Source organism: Lissotriton helveticus, chromosome 12 (assembly GCF_964261635.1).
Source record: "Lissotriton helveticus chromosome 12, aLisHel1.1, whole genome shotgun sequence".
NCBI lineage: Eukaryota > Metazoa > Chordata > Amphibia > Caudata > Salamandridae > Lissotriton > Lissotriton helveticus.
The window spans coordinates 472,738,267-472,759,718 of NC_136073.1; the positions used below are offsets into that span (position 1 = coordinate 472,738,267).

General features: G+C 44.2%; 1 protein-coding gene across 1 annotated transcript in view; it reads right to left on the reverse strand.

Moving 5' to 3' along the window:
• Positions 1–21,452, reverse strand: part of ADCY7 (adenylate cyclase 7) — a 441,560-nt gene that overhangs the window by 36,027 nt on the left and 384,081 nt on the right. Inside the window, exons 20-21 of the mRNA XM_078670626.1 lie at positions 17,854–17,938; positions 100–258 (exon numbers count right to left, since the gene is read on the reverse strand). Coding sequence (XP_078526752.1) covers positions 100–258; positions 17,854–17,938 — 244 coding nt within the window. The remainder of the gene's footprint in view (positions 1–99; positions 259–17,853; positions 17,939–21,452) is intronic.

The window sequence follows — 21,452 nt, forward strand, 5'->3', positions numbered from 1 at the left end:
GACACAAATTCAACATGTCTTCCTTGAAAGAGAGAACGTATAGGCAATACAACTAGGGAACTGGAAGTATCAAAGAACTACAGCTGTACACGTTTTTACCTCGTTAAAATTATTGTCGTTGAGAAAATGTGCTGCGACATGAGCCGGGAGAACATTCTCCAGCAAGAGTCGAGTCATATTTTCCATGGTTTCTGTGTTCTCATCTTCTTTCTTAGACTTGTTCTTCCACAGGCAGTCGAGTCTGCAATAATAGTCAATCTGTAAAGAGATTTTCAAGTAGTGTGCTATAACTAGGATGAAAAAAAATCATATTTTTCTACAGAAAGAAAAATTAGATGAATTGGTGCAGTTTGTAATTACTGATCAAGGGAGAAATGTAGAGTTTCAGGTTTAATGTAAATGTTATTATTGAGTGCGAACAAAAAGTGCACACATCAGAAAATACAGATTGATTATGATGATTGGATGAAACAGATTTGTTTTAAAGATTAGCATATTTCTCGAATAGATTCAATGACATTATAATAAATTCAGTTCTCATTACATTTCATTAAAGAACACAGAGGCAGTTCCCTAAGAGTTCGAGGCCCAAAGCTGTGGAACACCCTGAACCTGACATTTGAGAGTAAAACTGATCAGAAAACTCCTGAATGTATTTTATGTGGTATGTGTACAACGTGAACCTAGCTGAAAGGCAGCTGAGTGCTCTACAGGGCTAAAGGCAAGCCTAAAGTCAATGAGTGGTAGGAAAGGGAGCTGGTCGAGTGGATTGTTACTGCATTGTGATACCGTGCTTTTTAGGTTTCGCCTGGTGTAGCACTGCGCAGCAGTGTTCGCTCAGGCGAAATCTTATGTTTTAGCAGTACGGGGCTTTGTCCCGCCTCTCTCTTCCATTGGCTAGCTCCATACATTTTTTTTTTTACATTTTTTTTGCAGAGTTTTATATAGCGCGAACTTGACCCGAACTGAATCAGGTATCAGAGTGCTTTACATAGCACCAGTTACATTACATGAGGACACACACTCATTTTTGTCAGGCATGGGGAGATTAAGTGATTTTCCCAGAATCGCAGGATGTTTGGCGTCGTTACCAAGACTCGAACCCAGATCCCCAGGTCCGAGGTCGAGCGCCCTAGCCGTTAGGCCAACTCCTCTCCCGAGCTTGGGCATAAATGGAGGCTAGCCTTTGGAAGAGAGATCTGTCAGTCATTGCCGGAGCAGATTCGTGGGCGTTCCGGCGATTTTTACTCATCCCGCCCCTTTAACAACGTCATTGCGGCGGTGGGCGTGTACTTTTTTTTTTCCTCATTGCTCAGATCGTCCTGGTCCCGCATGGTTGTATCACGCTGTCCGTCCCCCCTCCCGCTGTCCGTGTCCTTGTTTCGCCCCCCCCCATCCCCCGCGCTGTCCGTGTCTCTGAGAAGCCGAGAGAAACTGAAAACCATGCATTTTGTATTTCCAAAGTTGCCAGCAATAGTTTCTTAACTATTCTGAAACTCACCAGCGATATTATAGGAAGTTTTTACAGTTTAAATATTAAAAATTGTTTTAGAACATATAATGTAGTTAGCTCATATTTAAAAATGTCAGCAAAGTATCTCTTCAGCATTACAAGAGATTACTCCTAACACCTGGAAGATTGCCGTCGGCGCTTAAACCTCGGAGCCGCGATGGCGGCCATCTTGAGAAGGGCTTACTCAGATTCAGATGTTCAGCCTCTGCGGATTGCATGGATAGTTAGCGCGCAATAATATACCCAAACGTATTTGAAGTCTTAGGGGGAACTCCATTGTTTTGAAAGACCCCCAACTGGGGAACTCCACCGCTCCGTTGATGTCACGCTTCCAGAGCCTGGAGGAAGGGGGCAAGGAGGTGAGATCGGGAGTACGGTAGTGCATCAAGAATGTGGATTGGAGAATCTAAGGACGGGTTGGGGGTGCTTGGGCAGTGATAGGTATGTTTGCAAGTTATGGCTGAAATAATGATTGACTTACTATGATAAGGTGCTGGAGATGACCTCGGAATGAAAGTCACGTTTGAGATTGTATATCGACCCACATGTAATTGATCACAAATTGAGGAAAAATCTAGCTTCTGTTGAAGAGGACAATTTATTTGCTGTTCGGTATCACTCATAATAAACAGGCGCTCAGCCTAGAATCCTCCCGAACCTTACGCTCTAGGAGGAACCAATCTGATTGCTTGAGCATGGGAACAGTGGGAAACATTATCACTACACGTGATTGCATTGCTATACTGTATATATTGCATTACAATACAACATGTGGTCTTTACCGAAAAGTGCTAGAGCACTGTACAATGGAAATAGAACATTACAGAAGACCCACATTAATCAAGAACTTAGAACATTACAAAAGGCCCACATTAATCAAGAACGTTGGTACATTTCAAATAGTCAAACACTTTGAAGATTATGGTATAAATTGTAGCGGTCATAAAAATTGAGGAACAGGATATGCTCTGTGTGTGTGTGGCTCTGGGTGTGTGGCTCTGGGTGTGTGTGTGTGTGGCTTTCTGTGTATGGCTGTGTGTGTGGCTGTGTGTGTGTGTGTGTGTGTGTGCAAATGCAATAGGTCTCGCATTTGCGAGAGATTAAGCTATTGGCATTGTAAATGACAATGCCATTTATTGATCTGTTTTCAAAACCAGCACATAAATAAAAAGTTTGTCATTTACAATGCCAATAGCTCTAACTTTTGCAAAGGCGAGACCGTTGCATTGTAAATGCTTGTTAAAGATCTCTTGAAAATGGAGCTCTTAAGTCTAGTCTCTGACAAACGTCTAGACTTTAAGACAGTGAGCAAGGAGTAGTGAGCCACGTATGACATTTGGTCAAACTGCTGCTACCTGCCAATTCCTGGCTACTTTCCTCTCACCTGAAGTGCTCTGAGCTAACTAGAAAATTATGTATTGCACTTTAACATCCCAAGAAAGAAAGAAAGAAAATATTCCACCTATCGTGTGCATTTTCAACTATAGCACCATCTAGTAGCATCTAAATCAGTGTGTCACATTGAGAGGATAATTATAAACACAGAATTAGCACTCATTCAGTTCTTTCAGCTGTTGACAGCACAATCTGCTTAGTCACAATAAGACGCGCATTAGCATATTAGGGATATTTGCAGGAACATTTTATAGGAACCACTTTTATTTTAGAGATAGAACAACTTACAAAGAAAATTTATGCTATTTCAGAAATCACTTCTATAGCTCTTAATGTTGTATAGTAAGATTTATATCCCCCTAGAAAAGAAAAATTGCGCCGTCACTGAATTACAGTGAGTTCTGCAAATACTCAAAGCCTACAGGATATCATTGTATTTCTTTTTTAAGTATTCAGCTTACTTTGCACCTTCTGGCCTTAGCCTAGAAGGCACTGACCTTACTCCCTTATGCCTTTAGCCTTATTAGCATACTGGAATGTTCAGAGCGTCATTGAAGACAATGGAGTGCTCCAGATTCTAATGGCCGGTAGAAGCCCAGAGCTCCAACATTCCAATGTTGTCATGACAACTGTTATGGTGAACAAAGGCCTCATGGAGCCCGAAGGGACTTGAACTGTGTTTTATTTGTTAGAACATTCTGCCATCTAGTGGCGGAATGTTCTAATAGATTTATAGCACTCCGTAACTGGGCTATACCGGCATTAAAGTCATGGGCCCTTGTTAAACCTGGAGCAGGCCTTTAATGGCCGGTATAGCCCGCTAAGGCGGGCTATAAGGCTTAAGAATGCATTAGGGTGTCACATACACAATGGTTGCATGTCAGACTAGCATAGAGATAAATACCATCTGATATAAGTATCATTCCTAAATATCCTTTACAAAAATGTTGTAACTTTGCATATAGATTTTCTATTGTTAACTCCAATGGGGCATATTTTTGCAGATCATATTTAGGACACTGTATTGATTTTATATAATATTTCTACAAATATTCTGTTGCTACACCTTAAACACTACTATTTTTCTCATTTTTGAAATCTGGCCCAAACACACCTTAAGATCGTCCAGAATTCACTTGGCTTGTTCAAGTGTCATTTCATTTCCAGTAGTTATGGAGGGATTTCTAAACTAGAATCCCTGGGCTGGTTTGATAAATTACAGGATTTGTAGAAATAGTCGGATCTAATAACTGGGGCAATAGCACAAGAAGGGGCTCAGATGGTGAGTAGAATTATCATGGTAGATACTTAGGACTATTCAAAGTCAAAAACTGTTGAAAATGAAGGAGGACGGATTTATTGACAGGAACAGAAGATGGAGGAGAGAGAGAGGAAAATAAATAAAAGGTAGTGGAATCAACTAACTCTAAAGGTAAAATAATTTGTAAAATTGCAAGTAGAAAGACAGCTAGGAGAGGGAAGAGTGATGATAGTGTAAAACAGATGATGTGGGTCAAAGTAAGGGACTGGAAGGACGTGAATGTTCTATGGGGAGACTAGGAGTGTGGACCAACAAATAAATAAAAAGGTAAATTAGGAGTGGTTTGGGTAATGGTCTAGCATGTCTGTACAGTTTGCGGCATTTGCTACTGACTCCAGCCTTCTAGTGCGGAGTGTGGACGTAGAAACTTGTTTTTCTTCAAAGAGGTTTCGGTTTTGAGGTAACTTGTGATACCTCTGCTGAAATCCATAATGCATCTGGATAAACCCTCCAAACTACATATTGTTTTTAACACCACCAGGTTTGGACAAGTCTTCAAGTACTCCAGTAATCTCGTGCTAAAGACTTCGACTTCGGGTTGCCGGATTGCTTCAGATTTGACTCGTGCTGAGAATTACAGGATGAGGGTGTTTAAAAATTACTTTAGTAGGGGGGTGGTATAGAGAACAAGCCTTTTCATTTCTACCTCAGATGTAACTAACAAGATGTCTTAGTCGTACCAGCATTTGGTCGGTAAGCTTTGCCTCCAAAGGGACCCTGGCCAGTTTTGCCTGTAAAGCCTTTTAGCGCAGAAAGACCATCAGTCACCAATGGGACCGACTGGTTGTATTACAGGATGAATCGCTGAGGCTCTTCCGAGCCAACGACCAGGAAGTACAATTTTTTAAGGCAGCACGAAAGCCCCTACATGGGCCGGCTATGTGGCTAATTGGAAAACATTTGTCCCTTGTTGTAAGAGCCTTCAAAAACAGCCCTTACAGGCCCAAGTGCAGGACTTTATTTGCTACTTGTTGCGCTTACAAAAAGAAAGCCTTACCTATACCTCCATGAAAATAAATACTTTGGGGGAAAAAACACATACCAAAGTGCTTTTTGCCAAAATATGTTAACGTAAGGACAGACTGAAAGTTGTGGGTAAAAGGTTTGAGGGCTAGGGTTTAAAGGTTTAGGGTCTAAGGTAGAGGGTAAACGGGTTAGGGATATAGGGTTAAAGGTACAAGGCTATGAGCTTGGGTGTAGGGGTAAGGGTTTTGTGTATAGGGGTTTAGTGTACAGGGTTACTTTGTTAGGATTTAAGGTTAGGGGTTACGGGCACAGGCTTAAGAGTTAAAGGATGGGGTATGGGCTAAGGAAGGGGGTTAATGTTATAGGGTTACGCCAATGGGTTTGGGGAATAGCGTCAAAGGAATGGGGTTATGGGTTGGAGACTATAGGATTAAAGGTATAGGAGAGAATTAGTGCTTTGGGGGATAGTTGTTAAGAGTAATGGGTCAGGGGTATAGGATATAGTGATTAGGTCAGGGTGTTAGGGTTTCAGGTTTAGGACATTGGATATTGAGATTAAGGTATATGGCTAAGGTTTGGGGTATATGGTTAGCTGTTTGATATATATGGTTGAGGGTACAAATCAAGTTTAAAGGTATAAAGTGAATGGAATAGTGGTTCAGTTATCAGGTTATGGTTAAAGGTTAAGAGACAAAGGTTAAGTTTTTTGCTGTGCAAGATTAAGACGTTGAATTAAAGGGCTAACCACTATAATTAAATTTGTTTAGTGCTACAATTGGAAATGTGTTCTAAGGTGTTGGTGATTGTTACAATCATTTTAGCCTGTCTGTTCAAACATAAAACAACTGAACTGTTGTAATATTGCACTTAATACATTTCAATGCAACACTCACCCCGGGCGGAGCAGGCGTAGTGCATCCACGTGGAGTTTCAAGGAGTTGGAAAAAAACTCTGTGGAACTCCGCTCCGCTCCCACCTCCCTCCCAAAATAATTATAAAGTAAGAAAAAAGGCACTTACTTGCCGTGGCTGCCTCCTCCTCGCCATGGCTGCTCTCCTTCCTCGTCCTCGCCATCCTTCTTCTTTAATAACCCCTACGTTGTACGTCGTGCGGGTGCACATGCGCACGTGCAAGACGTACTACGTAGGGGTAATCAAAGAAGGACGGTGAGGACGAGGAAGGAGAGCAGCCATGACGAGGAGGAGGCAGCCACGGCAGGTAAGTGCCTTTTTTCTTACTTTATAATTACTTTGGGAGGGGGGAGGGGCCGGCTAACTACGCTCTGCCACGGAGTTGTAGTTTTGCCTAAACTCCGCGTTCTCAATGGAACGCGGAGTATGCAAAACTGCGTAAACTCCACTGGCAGAGCATAGTTACCCACCCGGGCTTATGCAACACACAACAGTTTCAAAGTGATGCAATTAGAGGGGTTAAAATATAACTGTTTCTATTTCTCGGCAAAAAGATTTGAATAAACAAGGTACAACCATGGAAGTGGGGCAAATGGTGCGAATAACATGATCGGCAGATACAATATTTTACTAAGCCAGTAGAAATCCGAGTAGAAATGTCACCCTGGATTACAGCACTGTGAGATGCTTAGTTTCAGAGTTTATGAAGTGCTAAATTTGTGTTTTCACTTGTGAATAGCTTAGAATCACCAGGGCGTATGGTGGGTTCATGTGGCCAATTATTTATTATGATTAAAGGAATTTGCTTCATCTACTGCCGAGTTGTTTATAACTGATTTTAGATCTATGTTTTGCAATGAGGGTCTTAGACAGAACCCAGGGGACCTCAGTGACATGTGCATATCCAGCAACAATAAGAGTAAGTTATCTAATGTTCACATGAATGGTTAGGTGACTCCTGCACAAGGGAGTGGGATTTTAGAAGCCCTGAAGTGATTAAATGTCTAATTGACTTAGGGTGTAGTCTGTGTGTTGCCTGAGTTTTAAACAATTAAGTGTTTGATTATAATCCCAGAACTCTGGTAGAGTAAGAGTTAAATCGATGATTTGATGGCCCGCATTGGTGGTGATATAGGAGTGACAAGGGAGTCACATGACTGCATGTACAAAAGGGTGACCTCAGGAATACTAAGACACCTGGAGTAATCAAAGAAGATGCTCGCCTCCCAGAAACCTGGTTCTATTAGCTGCATGTAATATGGTAAGACCCTTTTCCCTGCTAGATTCAAAGGAATTAAAGAGAACTTGTGTAACAGGGAGGAACGTTTCGTGGAGGGACAGCCTACTGCAGAAGGTTGGTGGTCCAATATGCCCCTCTCACCCGACTCTGTTTCATCTCATCAGCAGGATAATCCCTATATGGACTCCGATTGGCAATCCGAAGCAGAGCCCCTATGGAGCCACCGGGAAGAAGGAGGACATGGCTCCTTTAATTGGGACTTCTCTACCGGCGAGACTCCACCCCTGTCGAACGTCATCGCGTCCTGTTCGTCAAAATGGGGAGGAACCAGGAAATCAACGGACGGCGTTTCCCTGGAGAAGGAAGAAGACAAGTGCGAACGAAGAGGAGGAGAGAAACCTAGCTTAAAGGAGGAAGAAGGCGAGACGAACCAGGCGCAGGTCTACCGAGGCGTTACCAGCAAGCCAGGAGGTCACCGACATCACGAGCCGCCCCGCCACGCTCCCGCGGGAGGAGCGTGGCTCGAACAGGTACGGGGCAAGGTTGCGGGTTGGGTGGGACTGCGGAACCAGCCTGCCGCTTAAACTCTTGCATGTACATAGTGTACAGTCTCCTGAGAACCTTTTCCCCGCCACGAGCACTTGAGCACAGTAGTTTAGCCTGTGTAGAGCACCAGTGCACTTGGTTTCCCCCACTCCCGGTCCCTCGTCGTTCTTAGTCCCGGACTCCCCCGTAATTTTTGTCCATATCTCTTTTTCTTTTGCTTTCCGGTGCGGACAGAGCCACTCTCCTGTATTCCGGTTACCAGACTGGCGTCCAGGACCCATATCAAGACGGACCCGGCAGCCTTTGCCCGCGAAAGAATAACAAGCCGGAGACGGAAAGCATACATAAAAATAAAACCATCTCTTAAATCATTGATTCAAGCCTCTGACTCCGTTACTCCTGCTCCTATAGCGCCTCCAACACTGGTGTCAGAAGTGGGATCTCCACCACAGCCCATCTGTAGTACCGAGATGGACGCCCTAAATCAGCATCTCATAAAGGGGCAAGTGGGCAGTAGAGAGACAACTTTCCTCGGCGCAGGCAAGAGAGTGGGAATTATTCCAACACACCATCTCAGCCCAATTCGAAAGCCTCCAGAAAAGTGCATCCCCTCCTTCGGTGTCACTGCCACCAACAGCCTCAGGGCCGGCAGAGGGTAGAGTACATGTCCCAAACCCCTCTGGGATTTCACTACAGAAGTACGTACACGGGGAAGATCCGGACGCGTTTTTGTTGAATTTCGTGCGGGCGGCCAGAGCGCTCGGATGGCCAGAAGAGAAATGGCTCTTCTTTCTAGCCCCATTATTGACGGGAGAGGCGCAGTTCGCCTATCAGGTGGCTAACCCTTTAGGGAATGCTCCTTACCACTTAATTAAAGAAGTGATACTCGACCACCTGGGCCTTGATTCTGAAGCCTACAGGGTCCGCTTCCGAAAAGAACGAGGAACCCCAGTAGAGAACACTAAAACATTATTTTTCCGCCTCAAAATGGCTGCAGATAAGTGGTTAAAGCCAGAATCCAGCACTAAGGAAGAAGTGATGGCCAAAATCTACTTGGAACAATTCACGGAGGCACTACCATATGCCTCCCAAAGATGGTTGAGACAACACTCGGGGCTCTCCATAGAACAGGCGATTGAGATGGCCGCCAACTACGCTAGGGCCCAACCCCGACCTATGGGCTGGGATCAGGAGAAAGGCAACAAATATCCGACTCCAGTCAGAGTGGAAAAGAAACCAAAACCTCAAGTGGATCCCGTGAGACCCCGACATTCTAGAATGGACTCTACTCTCCTACGTGGACCACAATGTTTTGATTGTGGCGAGTGGGGCCACATAGCCCGTTTGTGCCCCCGGAAACGAGCAACAGAAGAACACATGGAAGTGGGGTATCTTCCTAAAACGGTTCTATACTCCGCGGAGATGGAAGCATCCTTTTATGTAAGTATGGGGATGAATGGCCACTTAGTAAAAGCCCTTCTAGATTCTGGGGGCAGACAATCAGTGGTCCAGGAACGCTTTATCCTCCCTAACCAGTACGACCCTGGGACGGTGGTCCACATCGGTTGTGTACATGGGGATGTTAAACCCTACGCCCTGGCACAGGTAACCATACGACCAACAGAGAAAGGGCCATGTACAGTAAAGGTAGGGGTGGTAGCCTCCCTTCCCGAAGACCTAAGCCTGGGGGTAGATAACCCAGAGTTCCTCTCCCTCTTTAAGAATAGCATGAACAGACCAACCCCAAAAACAGACGGTCCCATACCAACGCTCCTTACGCCAGAACCATCGGTCATAGACCGTAGTTTTAGGTTTGCCCAGGTAGACGACAGAACTCTATACAATGCATGGGAAAGCGCTCACGTGTCTCAAGATCAAAACCCTCCCAGATACCCCTGATTTGTAATACAAAAGGACTTACTATATAGAGAGACTGAAGAAGGAGGAATAGCCCAACTACAGGTGCCCCTATCCTTCCATGAACAGGTGCTGTTCTTTGCTCATGCGCACCTCACAGCTGGTCACTCAGGGAAGGAAAAGACCACCGAGAACATCATCCGCTATTTCTTTTGGCCTGGAATTTACAAAGATGTGCAGAACTACTGCATGAAATGTGAGATCTGTCAAAGAAAGAACACGCACCGGCCCCCGGCAGCCCCACTACAACCCATGCCCATAATTGGCACCCCTTTTGAGAGGGTGGGTATGGACTTGATAGGGCCCCTACCCAAGACGCCAAGGGGACACTCCTATGCCCTCGTAATCGTGGACTACGCAACCAGGTTCATAGAGGCCTTCCCATTGAGGGCCCCCACCACATCTAACATTGCGGAACGATTCGTGGAGCTGTTTTCTAGGGTCGGATTCCCAAAGGAGGTCCTTACAGACCAAGGCACTCCTTTTACGTCACATCTCATGAAGGAAGTCTGTAAGACCCTGGATGTCCGTCACATACGAACATCGGTCTATCAACCTCAAACGGATGGGCTTGTTGAGCGCTACAATCAGACCTTAAAGACTACACTCAAAAAGATGCTGACTTCAGAAGGACCTGCCTGGGACCGTCTCTTACCATTGGCCCTTTACGTCCTCCGGGCTCAGAAACAAAACAGTTTAGGCTGCTCAGCCTTTGAATTACTGTACAGACGTCACCCCAGGTCATTGTTGGAAATGACGAGAGACTCCTGGGAAACAGAAGAGGAACAAGAGCAGAAATCACTCCTCGACTACACCCTGCAATTGAGTTCCAGACTCGGCAAATTAAGAAACCTCGCAGAAACCAATTTGGAACACACAACCTGGAGACAGAAGAAAACTATGATAAGGGAAAGAAACTAAGGAGACTCCAAGTCGGCGAATGGGCATTGGTCCTTTTACCTGTTATATCCAGCAAAGGTAAAGCAGAGTGGATGGGACCATATCAAGTGACTGGTACCATAGGAGACACAACATATAGACTATGGCTTTCCCCTACCAAGTCTCAATGTTATCACATTAACTTTTTGAAGAAGTGGATTGGTCCTGTCCCTAAAGGTAATAACCTGGTTGTACCTACAGTCACAGAAAAACAGACCACGATAGACCGGCTTGTGGTAAACGACGACTTGTCGGTCCAAATGAAAGAAGACCTGCAGAATGTCCTACTACCCTTTTCAGATATCTTCTCTGACCTACCCGGTAAAACAACGTTGGTCGAACACCACATCGAGACGCCTCCCGGTAAATTGGTGAAACAACAGCCATATCGGATTCCAGCAGCTAGACGTGAGGCAGTAAGGAATGAAGTCAGAGAAATGCTAAACCTTGGGGTGATAAGGCCCTCAAAAAGCAACTGGGCCTCGCCGATCGTTATGGTCCCGAAGCCCGACGGGTCCAAACGCTTCTGTATGGATTTCAGGGCCCTTAACACCATCACCACCTTCGACGCGTACCCCATACCACGGGTTGATGAACTGATTGAAAAACTTGGGGATGCGGTGTTCATTACCACCCTGGATCTCACGAAGGGGTATTGGCAGGTGCCTCTCCGTGAGGAAGACCGCCTTTATAACAGATGAGGGGTTATACGAATTCACGGTTCTCCCTTTCGGCCTCCACGGGGCTCCTGCCACCTTCCAGCATTTCATGAATACCATTCTACAACCATATCCCTCGTTCAGTTCAGCATACCTTGATGACATCGTGGTTTACAGTAGCACCTGGGAGGAACACCTTCAACATCTACGCATCATCTTAACAGCACTGAAGACGGCAGGACTACACATAAATGCAAAAAAATCCAGAGCAGTGTTGAATACAGTGAACTATCTTGGGTATGTTATCGGAGATGGGTCCATTGCCCCTCAAAGTGAGAAAGTGAGAGCCATTGAAAAGACACCCTTTCCCACCAATAAAAGAGACCTGAGAGCTTTCCTAGGACTAATTGGGTATTACCGCCGTTTTATTCCGAGGTTCGCTGAGGTAGCCACCCCCCTTACTGAGCTCCTAAAAAGAGACGTCAGACCCAGGGAATTACAAAATCCTTCTGTAGAAGCATTAACTGCATTTGAGAGCCTAAAGCAAACCATAATCACCACCCCGGTATTGGTATCACCCGATTTTTCCAAGACCTTCATACTGGCCACAGACGCCTCGAGTGTAGGGATAGGGGCCGTCTTCTCACAAATGCGGGAGAATGGATTAGAACATCCCATACTGTATGCCAGTCGTAAGTTATTCCCCAGGGAATGTAAATATGCCACTATAGAGCGGGAATGCCTAGCCATAAAATGGGCCATAGATAAACTACGATATTATTTGGAGGGAAAGCCATTCATCCTCCATACTGACCATGCTCCCTTAACGTGGATGTACAATAACCAAAGCCACAATTCTAGGGTGCTAAGGTGGTTCCTGTCCCTGCAGCCCTACTCCTTTTCTGTACACCATAAGAAAGGATTGGACAATGGAAACGCCGACATTCTATCCAGAGTCTTCCCTCTCCCCGATCGGGAGAATCCAGGGGAGGAGGTGTGTAACAGGGAGGAACGTTCCGTGGAGGGACAGCCTACTGCAGAAGGTTAGTGGTCCAATATGCCCCTCTCACCTGACTCTGTTTCATCTCATCAGCAGGATAATCCCTATTTGGACTCCGATTGGCAATCCGAAGCAGAGCCCCTATGGAGCCACCGGGAATAAGGAGGACATGGCTCCTTTAATTGGGACTTCTCTACCGGCGAGACTCCACCCCAGTCGAACGTCATCGCGTCCTGTTCGTCAAAAGGGGGAGGAACCAGGAAATCAACGGATGGCGTTTCCCTGGAGAAGGAAGAAGACTAGTGCGAACGAAGAGAGGAGAGAAACCTAGCTTAAAGGAGGAAGAAGGCAAGACGAACCAGGCGCAGGTCTACCGAGGCGTTACCAGCAAGCCAGGAGGCCACCGACATCACGAGCCGCCCCGCCACGCTCCCGCGGGAGGAGCGTGGCTCGAACAGGTACGGGGCAAGGTTGCGGGTTGGGTGGGACTGCGGAACTAGCCTGCATGTACATAGTGTACAGTCTCCTGAGAACCTTTTCCCCGCCACGAGCACTTGAGCACAGTAGTTTAGCCTGTGTAGAGCACCAGTGCACTTGGTTTCCCTCACTCCTGGTCCCTCGTTGTTCTTAGTCCCGGACTCCCACCTAATTTTTGTCCATATCTCTTTTTCTTTTGCTTTCCGGTGCAGACGGAGCCACTCTCCTGTATTCCGGTTACCAGACTGGCGTCCCGGACCCATATCAAGACGGACCCGGCAGCCTTTGCCCGCAAAAGAATAACAAGTCGGAGACGGAAAGCATACATAAAAATAAAACCATCTCTTAAATCATTGATTCAAGCCTCTGACTCCATTACTCCTGCTCCTGTAGCGCCTCCAACAACTTGTAAGAAAGTGAAGAAGAACAAGGCCTCCAGTTTGAAATTGAGTTGTAAGAAGCAAAACCGTTCTAGTATAAATCTTAATCACGTCCTGTCTTTGAAGTGGGAGGCCTCAAAGCTTTAATTTCCTAAAACAGCAACTCTAGACAAAGGCACACTCAAAACATATATTTAATAATTTCAACGTTTCTCTTCATGCTGAGGATAAATGACGGACTTCTTTCCTTTTAGGGAAAGTCCCAAAATAAACGGATCTACAAAGAACCCATATTGGCGTTCCAAGTAACATACATCACCGTTAGTGACTATAATATCACTGACATAATACATGCCAAACAGCACTTTCGGCTCCTCCCTTATGGTGGAGGACCGTCGCCTCACTGCTTTTGAGCAATGTAAAGTAAAAGAAATATAAAATGATAATAACTTGGAGTTATTATCATTTTAGGTTTCCTGCACCGCTGCTCTGGTCTTGAAGAAGGGCAGGGGAGGAATGGTTTGCCCACTCCTAAGTAAGCAATGACTGTTTGGTCAGCCTTCTCGGGACGCCCAAACCAGTCAAGCGCACTTTCCCCGTTCTCCATGCAGGCTGCATTACAGCGTTGTGATTGGTCAAGGGAACCTGGCTGTTCTTCCTGGCTTCCAGTCCCACGAGGAGAGCAGGAGCAAGGAGCAGAGATGCGGGATCCGGTGGCAAGGTAAGTGTAAAATATCTGTTTTAATTTTTCTTCCCAGTGCACAACCCAGCGCACCCCCGCTTACCCCCGCGCCAGCCTCTGCCCCCTGAGAGTCATACCAGCTGCCACTGCCAAACAGTAGATATATAAACGAAATACCTTGTTTTTATTTATTGCTTCATTATGAACTTCCTTCATTTCCAAGCATGGTAGATGCCAATTACCCAATTTGATGGTGCTCAAGATACTGTTACCAAATATAATGATACACAGTGTATCTAGCACAGAAGGTTGTGTTGGCCCTCCATAGTTCCAATACTGACTTGCAAATCAGCCATACTTCAGGTTGCATTCGAAAAATCACTAAGTGATTCTGCCACCTGCACTACAAGTCTACAGAAGGAAAACTATTAATCTACAGAGATTGAAAGAGAGGAGGCCAAGATTATGGTTATGAGATTACAAAGTCACAATGATGGACAATGGGAAACGTGGAGGAATATAGAAATGTGGACAGGGAATACAAGAAAAATAAGAGGTTTTCACTTGATAGGGGGGACGAAAAGCAGAGACAAATGAGGGAACTGAAACGGAACAGAAGTCAAGATTAAGAGAGGATCCGGATGGTGGATATCGTTGGCCTAGGTTTGAACCCTGAATAAAGACCCAGGAGGGTAATGGAGTGGAGCAGAAATATGTTCAGATTAAAGTCTGAAGGGAATCAAGATGTGGGAGGGGGAGGTAGGTGCTGAGAACTCTTGTCAAGCAGCTACTGAAGAACGGGAACACAAAAAGTACAGGGAAGCAAGAAAGAGTTACTATGTTCTAGAGATGACAGAGGGAGTAGCGTTGAGTTGAGACAAGCAGGAAAGATGGAAGAAAATGATTGAATCACTGTCTTTGCAAAATGGCCAAATTATAGATGAAAAACAGGAGAAGAAAGATGCACACGCATTAAAGGCTGCCCAATAATCCATTTAGACGATGGAGCAGATCAAGGGTGAAGAGGTTTTAAACTATTTGCTGATTTGAAATGATGAAGAAGGTAGTTCAAGGCCCCGTGGCGGGCCAACCCCAGATGCCCTGGACCCATTCATTAAGCGGCTCTTGCAGTAGGCACTTTTCCCGGTACACCCGTACATTGTTGCCGGCTGCTCGAACCAGACTGCTGCTAAGCACTTGATTAAGGAGTTGAATGGCCAGGCCATGCTGCTAATCACAGGCCTGCAATAGCTGCCAGCCACTAGCTTTAATTTAATTTACGCTTAATCTCCGTGAACCTTGGCACTGACAAATATTTGCACGCTAAGCATATCATGCACTTTACTGTATTAACTAAGTACACATTTTAACCAGTATCTGGTCTCTTGATTATAGATTTCACCGCAACTTTGCGCACACAGGCCCTAGTACTTGCTCTTAAGGATAGCACAATAATATATGTGCCTCATCCGAGTATACAGGCTTTGATTAACAAAACAGTCCACCTAATGCTTTCATTGCTGCCCCGCCTTTGGCCTCAAGTCACCCGCGCACATGGCACTTTTCTCGGCACACTCCTGTATCTTCTTTCCGCAGGTTTAAGACCCCCGCTGCGAATTTTGCACTTTAAGAAGTGAACCAGGTCAGTGCTCAGGCTAATTTTACGCCCATATATCATTAGCGCATATTAAAAGCTTTTACCTTTCTTATTTAATAGTGGTTTTTTTTTACTCTTGAACTGCCTTAATGGTAATGTGTCACGATATGTACTTTTATTATGAAAATGTGTAATTAGATGGACGTTTGTAATGGTTTTAATTAACTGTACAGTAAAATTGTCTTACTTACAATTAGTGAATACTGCATTACGTAAATGTATGATTTCAACAAAGTAATTGAGTGACAGAGACCTAATACAATTAGGGGGGCAATGAGACTGGAAGGAAAACATTTGAGTTGTAGAATGCAAGTATGGGAAAGAAATATATGTTGATTTTCTCAGTTGAAGGAAGTGAGATAAAGGACAGAAATGAACAGCGGAGATGGAGATTTTATGTATGGATAAGGACAGCAAATATTTAAAGGCAAACTAGGAATTAGAGCATGTCCTGAAGAGGACTGATAACTACCCACTTTTACTCAACATCCATCCTTAGTGAAGAGCCAAAGAAAAAGGCTGGGACAGGTGTTATTTTATTTAGCTCAAGTGTGAGGATTCAGAACGCACATGTAAAGTAGAGCCAGAAAAGCTACTCCTTCCTTCCATATTCAGGGCCCTGCAGGGCCCCATTTGTCCAGAGAGATGTCAGCAAGAGGAAAAGCTAATGTGAAGTCATGCCAGCATCTTTCTTTACAGGAGGCCTCAATGGTAGCTTTGATGCCTCTGATTATATTTGGGAAACATCCTTAACAACGATTATTTTATAACGACTTACCTGAACAACGAAGCCGGAACCACGACTTTCAAAAACCACGACTTTCCTTAAGCACGACTTCCCTAAACCACGAGTCTCTCCACTACCCTCCGCTCCTGTATAACGTCACTCCTCAGAATTAAGGGAACATTAGGGGGGTGTGGGGGGTCTCCCCCCCAAAAAAAGTAAATATAAAAAAAAAGAGCTAATGGTATGCGTTGTCAAAGAAAAATAATATAGTAGATTTAGATCCGTTTATTTTTTTACGAGTGGTTCACGCAAGAAGTATAGTATTGTAATTACAATAGTGCCATCTACTGGCCAAATACGAAATGTTTCATTTCGTGGTTTAGGAAGTCGTATAAAAAAAGGTAGTGGTTAAGAATATCTCGTGGTTAGGCTTTCGTGGTTAAGGAAGTCGTGGTTTAGGCAGTAGTTGTTTAGACATACAACCATTATATTTACCTGAATAATCAGTGCAATCTGCATTCAAATGCAGGGCACAACCACAACAACTGGGGCGTGGGGAGACATGACGGGCAGGGGGCTGGATTGAGGGGTGTGGCAGAGCACCCCACTGTGCTCAGACAGAGCAAAAAGGAGGAGCAGTGCTACTGGAAGTCCTCCAGAGCAAAAGTCTTCTTTCTAGCTGAGTTTCCTTGGAGTCTCAAAAAGTGCTCTGCATCTTCTTGCTTTGCCAGTATAGGGCTCGTGCAAGCCAATGTCTCAAAGGATACAATGGGAGGCAGGCTTCCCACCAATATAAACGGAGGTGACTGGTGATTGGTAGAGCAGATGCAGAGATAATGCAGAAATGGAAGGGCTGCCTGCGTGTTGCAGGCTGATGTGCAAATAACAAATGTCACAAACAAGAACATTTACTAACGAAAATTCAAAAAAAACAATTCATAATTCCAACATTTTTCTACTAACAAGTGGGTAATTGCAGTGAAAAACATAAATTGAGATTTTCTTTTTAACGAAAATAAATGGCACCATGCCCAAACACCTGCCCAATAATGAGACCTTGTTTTTAACTATTTATTTTTAATGTTACATACTCCTTTTCGTTTTTAAGTAAAAAAATATCATTCTCAATGTTTTGGTTCCTCAATGTATTTTAAAAATGTCTGTTTTTCAAAATCTTTGCGTATGACCAAAAAAGAAAAATTAACCATTTTGAGACATGAGGACTTTAGACGTAAACGCTCTTTTTTTCGGTTGCCTTCCAACTCTCCCCTCTAACCATGCCTCATGTCAGAGGTTTTTTTCATCATCAGTTGCAAGACTTTACATTAATCTACATTGTACATTAGTTGCATCCTCCTAGACCACATTTCAAGATTTTTGTAAATCTAATTCAAATATTCTCTCTCATTGAGGTGTATTGATTGAAACACGAATCTTCAATTAATCCACACCACACATAGGCTTAGCTTCCAATCCCGATTTTCTACAATTCCCTTTTAGAGACACATATATTTCATGCTTACCTGTCTTGATAAGAAAACCAGGGTTACATAAAACAGTGAAAGGTAAAAACAGGCCATCATCTGTGGGTTTTTCATTACTCCAGCACTGAAATACAAAATAAATATGAATAAAGATGGAGATCTCATTTTGAAACACGTGTGAGATTAAATAATTTCCGATTCAGTATGTTGACTTATAACTTGAAATATAATGTTACATATTTATTTCAAATTAACTGTATAACAAATAAACAAAAAGATGAATGCACTATGAAACCCACCCACTTCTGTTTCCACATAAAAATACTACTACTGTTTTAATAATTGCAGAACAGGAGAAAAATGGCATGGCTAAAGAGAAAGCCATCAGAGGCACAGAACACTCTTGAATTTCTCTGTATAATCACGTCAAAACGTTAGACATCATCTGCTCCTCAAATCAATTTATCTATAGCAAAATAATAAACAGGAATTATAGATGAACGAGTGACAGAATAAAAAAAAGATATTCCTGGCAGCATTATACAAACCTCCTCTTTAAATACATGTTATGTATTATTAGTTGCAAAGATACTGGAAATAAAACAATATTTTCCTGAAGTCTTTTTATATGATCATTTAAGTAATTCTCCCAAATGTGGCTATGTAGAGGTTTCTGTGGTCCAATCTTCCAAAAGTCTTCAATTATAGCAAAATAAAAATTCTGTTATCATTACTGTTTTTCGTTCATTATAGAGAGTAAACTGATAGATGATAGGAGCATTGAAGTGGACATCTCTCTATGTATGTGGGAGCAGATAACCAGCGACACGATGAATAATTTGGAAAAGTCATTTCACCAGTTAATTGTCTTAGTATGTTTTAGTATATTTTTACATTTAATATTATATAAAATATATTCTACTATTTATTTTCATACGAGGAACTCGGAATATGACCCTTTTTAATTCCAGAAACTTCAGGATAAAACACCTTAAGGCACTGAATGCAAACATTTTTATTAGTGTTAAGTACACTAAACAATTTTTTATTTATCGTCCGAAGGGGTACATGTGTTCTGGACCTCGGAATATCATGTTGCATTTATTAAATATTCTTTCTTTGTTATATTCTCTTGTAGGTCTAATGCTCAATCTGCTTGCATTTTTCTCATGCTGTTGTCATCTAGCAAATGATGTGCCACATTATCCTTTAATGCTTTAATTACACTTAATATTTTTTGCCTGAAGGTCAACTCTATGCTGCGCATGCCAAAGGCTGTGCATGGCATGGGGTTGGCAGTCTGTGAGGGGTTGGGTGCAGGGCGTGGCCACAGGCCAGTCCCAGAGGCCAACCCCCTGCTGCACACAGCCGAAGGCCACGTGCAGCCCTGTGACCAAAGGCTATGCTCAGCATGGAGTTGGCTGCTTGCTGGGGGTGGGGGAGTTGTACACTGGGCCTGGCTGCAAGCCAATCTCTGTGACGAACCCCCTGCTGCGCACGCCCAAAGGCTGTGCGAAGTGTGTGATTGGCTGCCTGTGCAGGTGTTGGATGCTAAGCCCTGGCCACAGGCTAGGCCTTGTAACTAACCGACAGCGGCGCACAACCAAAGGCCATGTGCAGCATGGGGTTGGCCACAGCCCTGCATGGCTGGGGGTTGGCTTTATGTACGGTAACAAATATTACTTTACATTAAAAAAATTAACTAAAAAAACAAAGGTTAAAGTAACTTTATAGTTGGGTGAGAATTTCAGTGACAATGTAACTTTTTAAATGTACAAAACCACTGGAATTCCCAAGTATATTTAGCTCTGGTAACTATTAAGGGTGGGCGTAGTTCGCGAAGTAGTGCTACGTGAAGCTACGCAAAGTGCACTTCGCACTACGCGAACTTCACGTAGCACTACGCGAGCTGCGTAGTAGCATGTTCGCACTGTGCAAGATGCGTTTTCAATGATTGCACAGTGCGGACAAGCATCCGGCACTGTGCAAGCATTGAAAACAGCATCTTGCACAGTGCGAGCTGTAGCTTTCTGCTGCTCGAGTAGATTATTACTCGAGCGGCAGCTTTCTCAACGCGAACAGGTAGTTTCTCATTGAGAGCGGTCGCGAACATGCGCAACCACTCACAATGAGAAACCTGACCTCCTCGCGTTGAGAATCTCGCCGGGATGTCATTTTGCTTGCTCGCGGTCGCGAACATGACGTTCAGGACCTCGAACAAGCAAAAAATGACCGCTGCACTACGCTACGCTGCACTACGCATGTTCGCATTGTGCTATGTGCAGCTCGCGTAGTGCGAAGTTGCGAAAACTTCGCAAACTCCGCGAGCGTAGCGTAGTGCTTCGCCCAGGGTTAGTAACTATAACTCGTGCCCTAAGGTAACTATAACTCGTGCCCTTGCTATGCACAGCTAATTACCCCACATATTACATAACTTATGACATCTTCTATGACATTAATAATTTCACTGCAACATTTGCAATGAAATTATTTAGGAGAACGCTATGCAAGGCAGAGATGTGAGTTATAGTTACCTTAGAACACGAGTTTTGGTTACCAGTGCTTACTGTTATTGGTAAATTTCTGTGGTTTTGTACATTTAAAACATTACGCTGTCACTGCAATCATCACCTAACTATAACTTTGTAGGTATATCTCACCTGCTAGCAGTCCCAAGTAGGTAGTTATAGTTAGGACCTAGTTTCCATAGGAAAAGCATTTTTGATTTGCCTAGACCATTGGATTCGTTTTTAATGCATCTTCATGAAATTTACCAAAAAAAGTGCCCTGGCGCATTGAAAGTTTCAGAATGATCCGTCAAGCGAGGGCAGAGAAAAAGAGGGGGGTAAACAAAAAGTGCACTACCTATGTTTATTTTCATAGGACCTTTAGACATGGCTACAGCCCGAACTGGTAAACGGAATTACACTAAATGTGGTAGGATGGTAGATGTTAGTCAGGGGAAGTACCTGTTTGCAATTTGGTGTAAATCCGTTCAGTAGTTGCAGAGTTATTAACCAAAATCCAAATTTGTAATTATAGGGACACAGAACCAGGAAGTGTTGGCAGCAATCTTGGGACTCGGCTTGAGACGAGTCCCAGAAAAAACATTTAAAAAAAAGAAAAAGGGGCAGGGTAGAACTACCCTTACCCCCATAAGCCTCTTAGAGGGGGTTCGACTGGGGCAAAAAATAATTTTCTGTGGTAGTCGCACTGGATCTGCGTCTTCCGCAGAATTTTTTTTTTTAACACAGAAGCATGGGCTTCTGTAATCTTGAGCTACCGGGTGAGTCAGGTTCCTGGGAATGAGGAGGTATAAAAAGGAGGGGGTACATGGGGCCCCCTCCTCCGGCTTATAAAAGCCCCAGGGACCGCCACCTCCCCGGGGCCCGGTTTTAAATTTATGCTGTGGTTGCTCTTGCGGCAAACCCCGTTCCCTCGGGACCCCCACCTTCCCAGGACAAATCTACAATTAATGCGGGGGACCCGCCCAGACCTCAGCAGGTCCGGGGACAGCCACCTCCCTGGGGCATTAAAAAATATGTTTGGGGGGCCACGCCCCAGGGACTACCAGCTCCCTGGAGCTAAATATAACATTAATGCAGGGTCCCCCTGCAGCCCAGGGGCCACTACCTTCC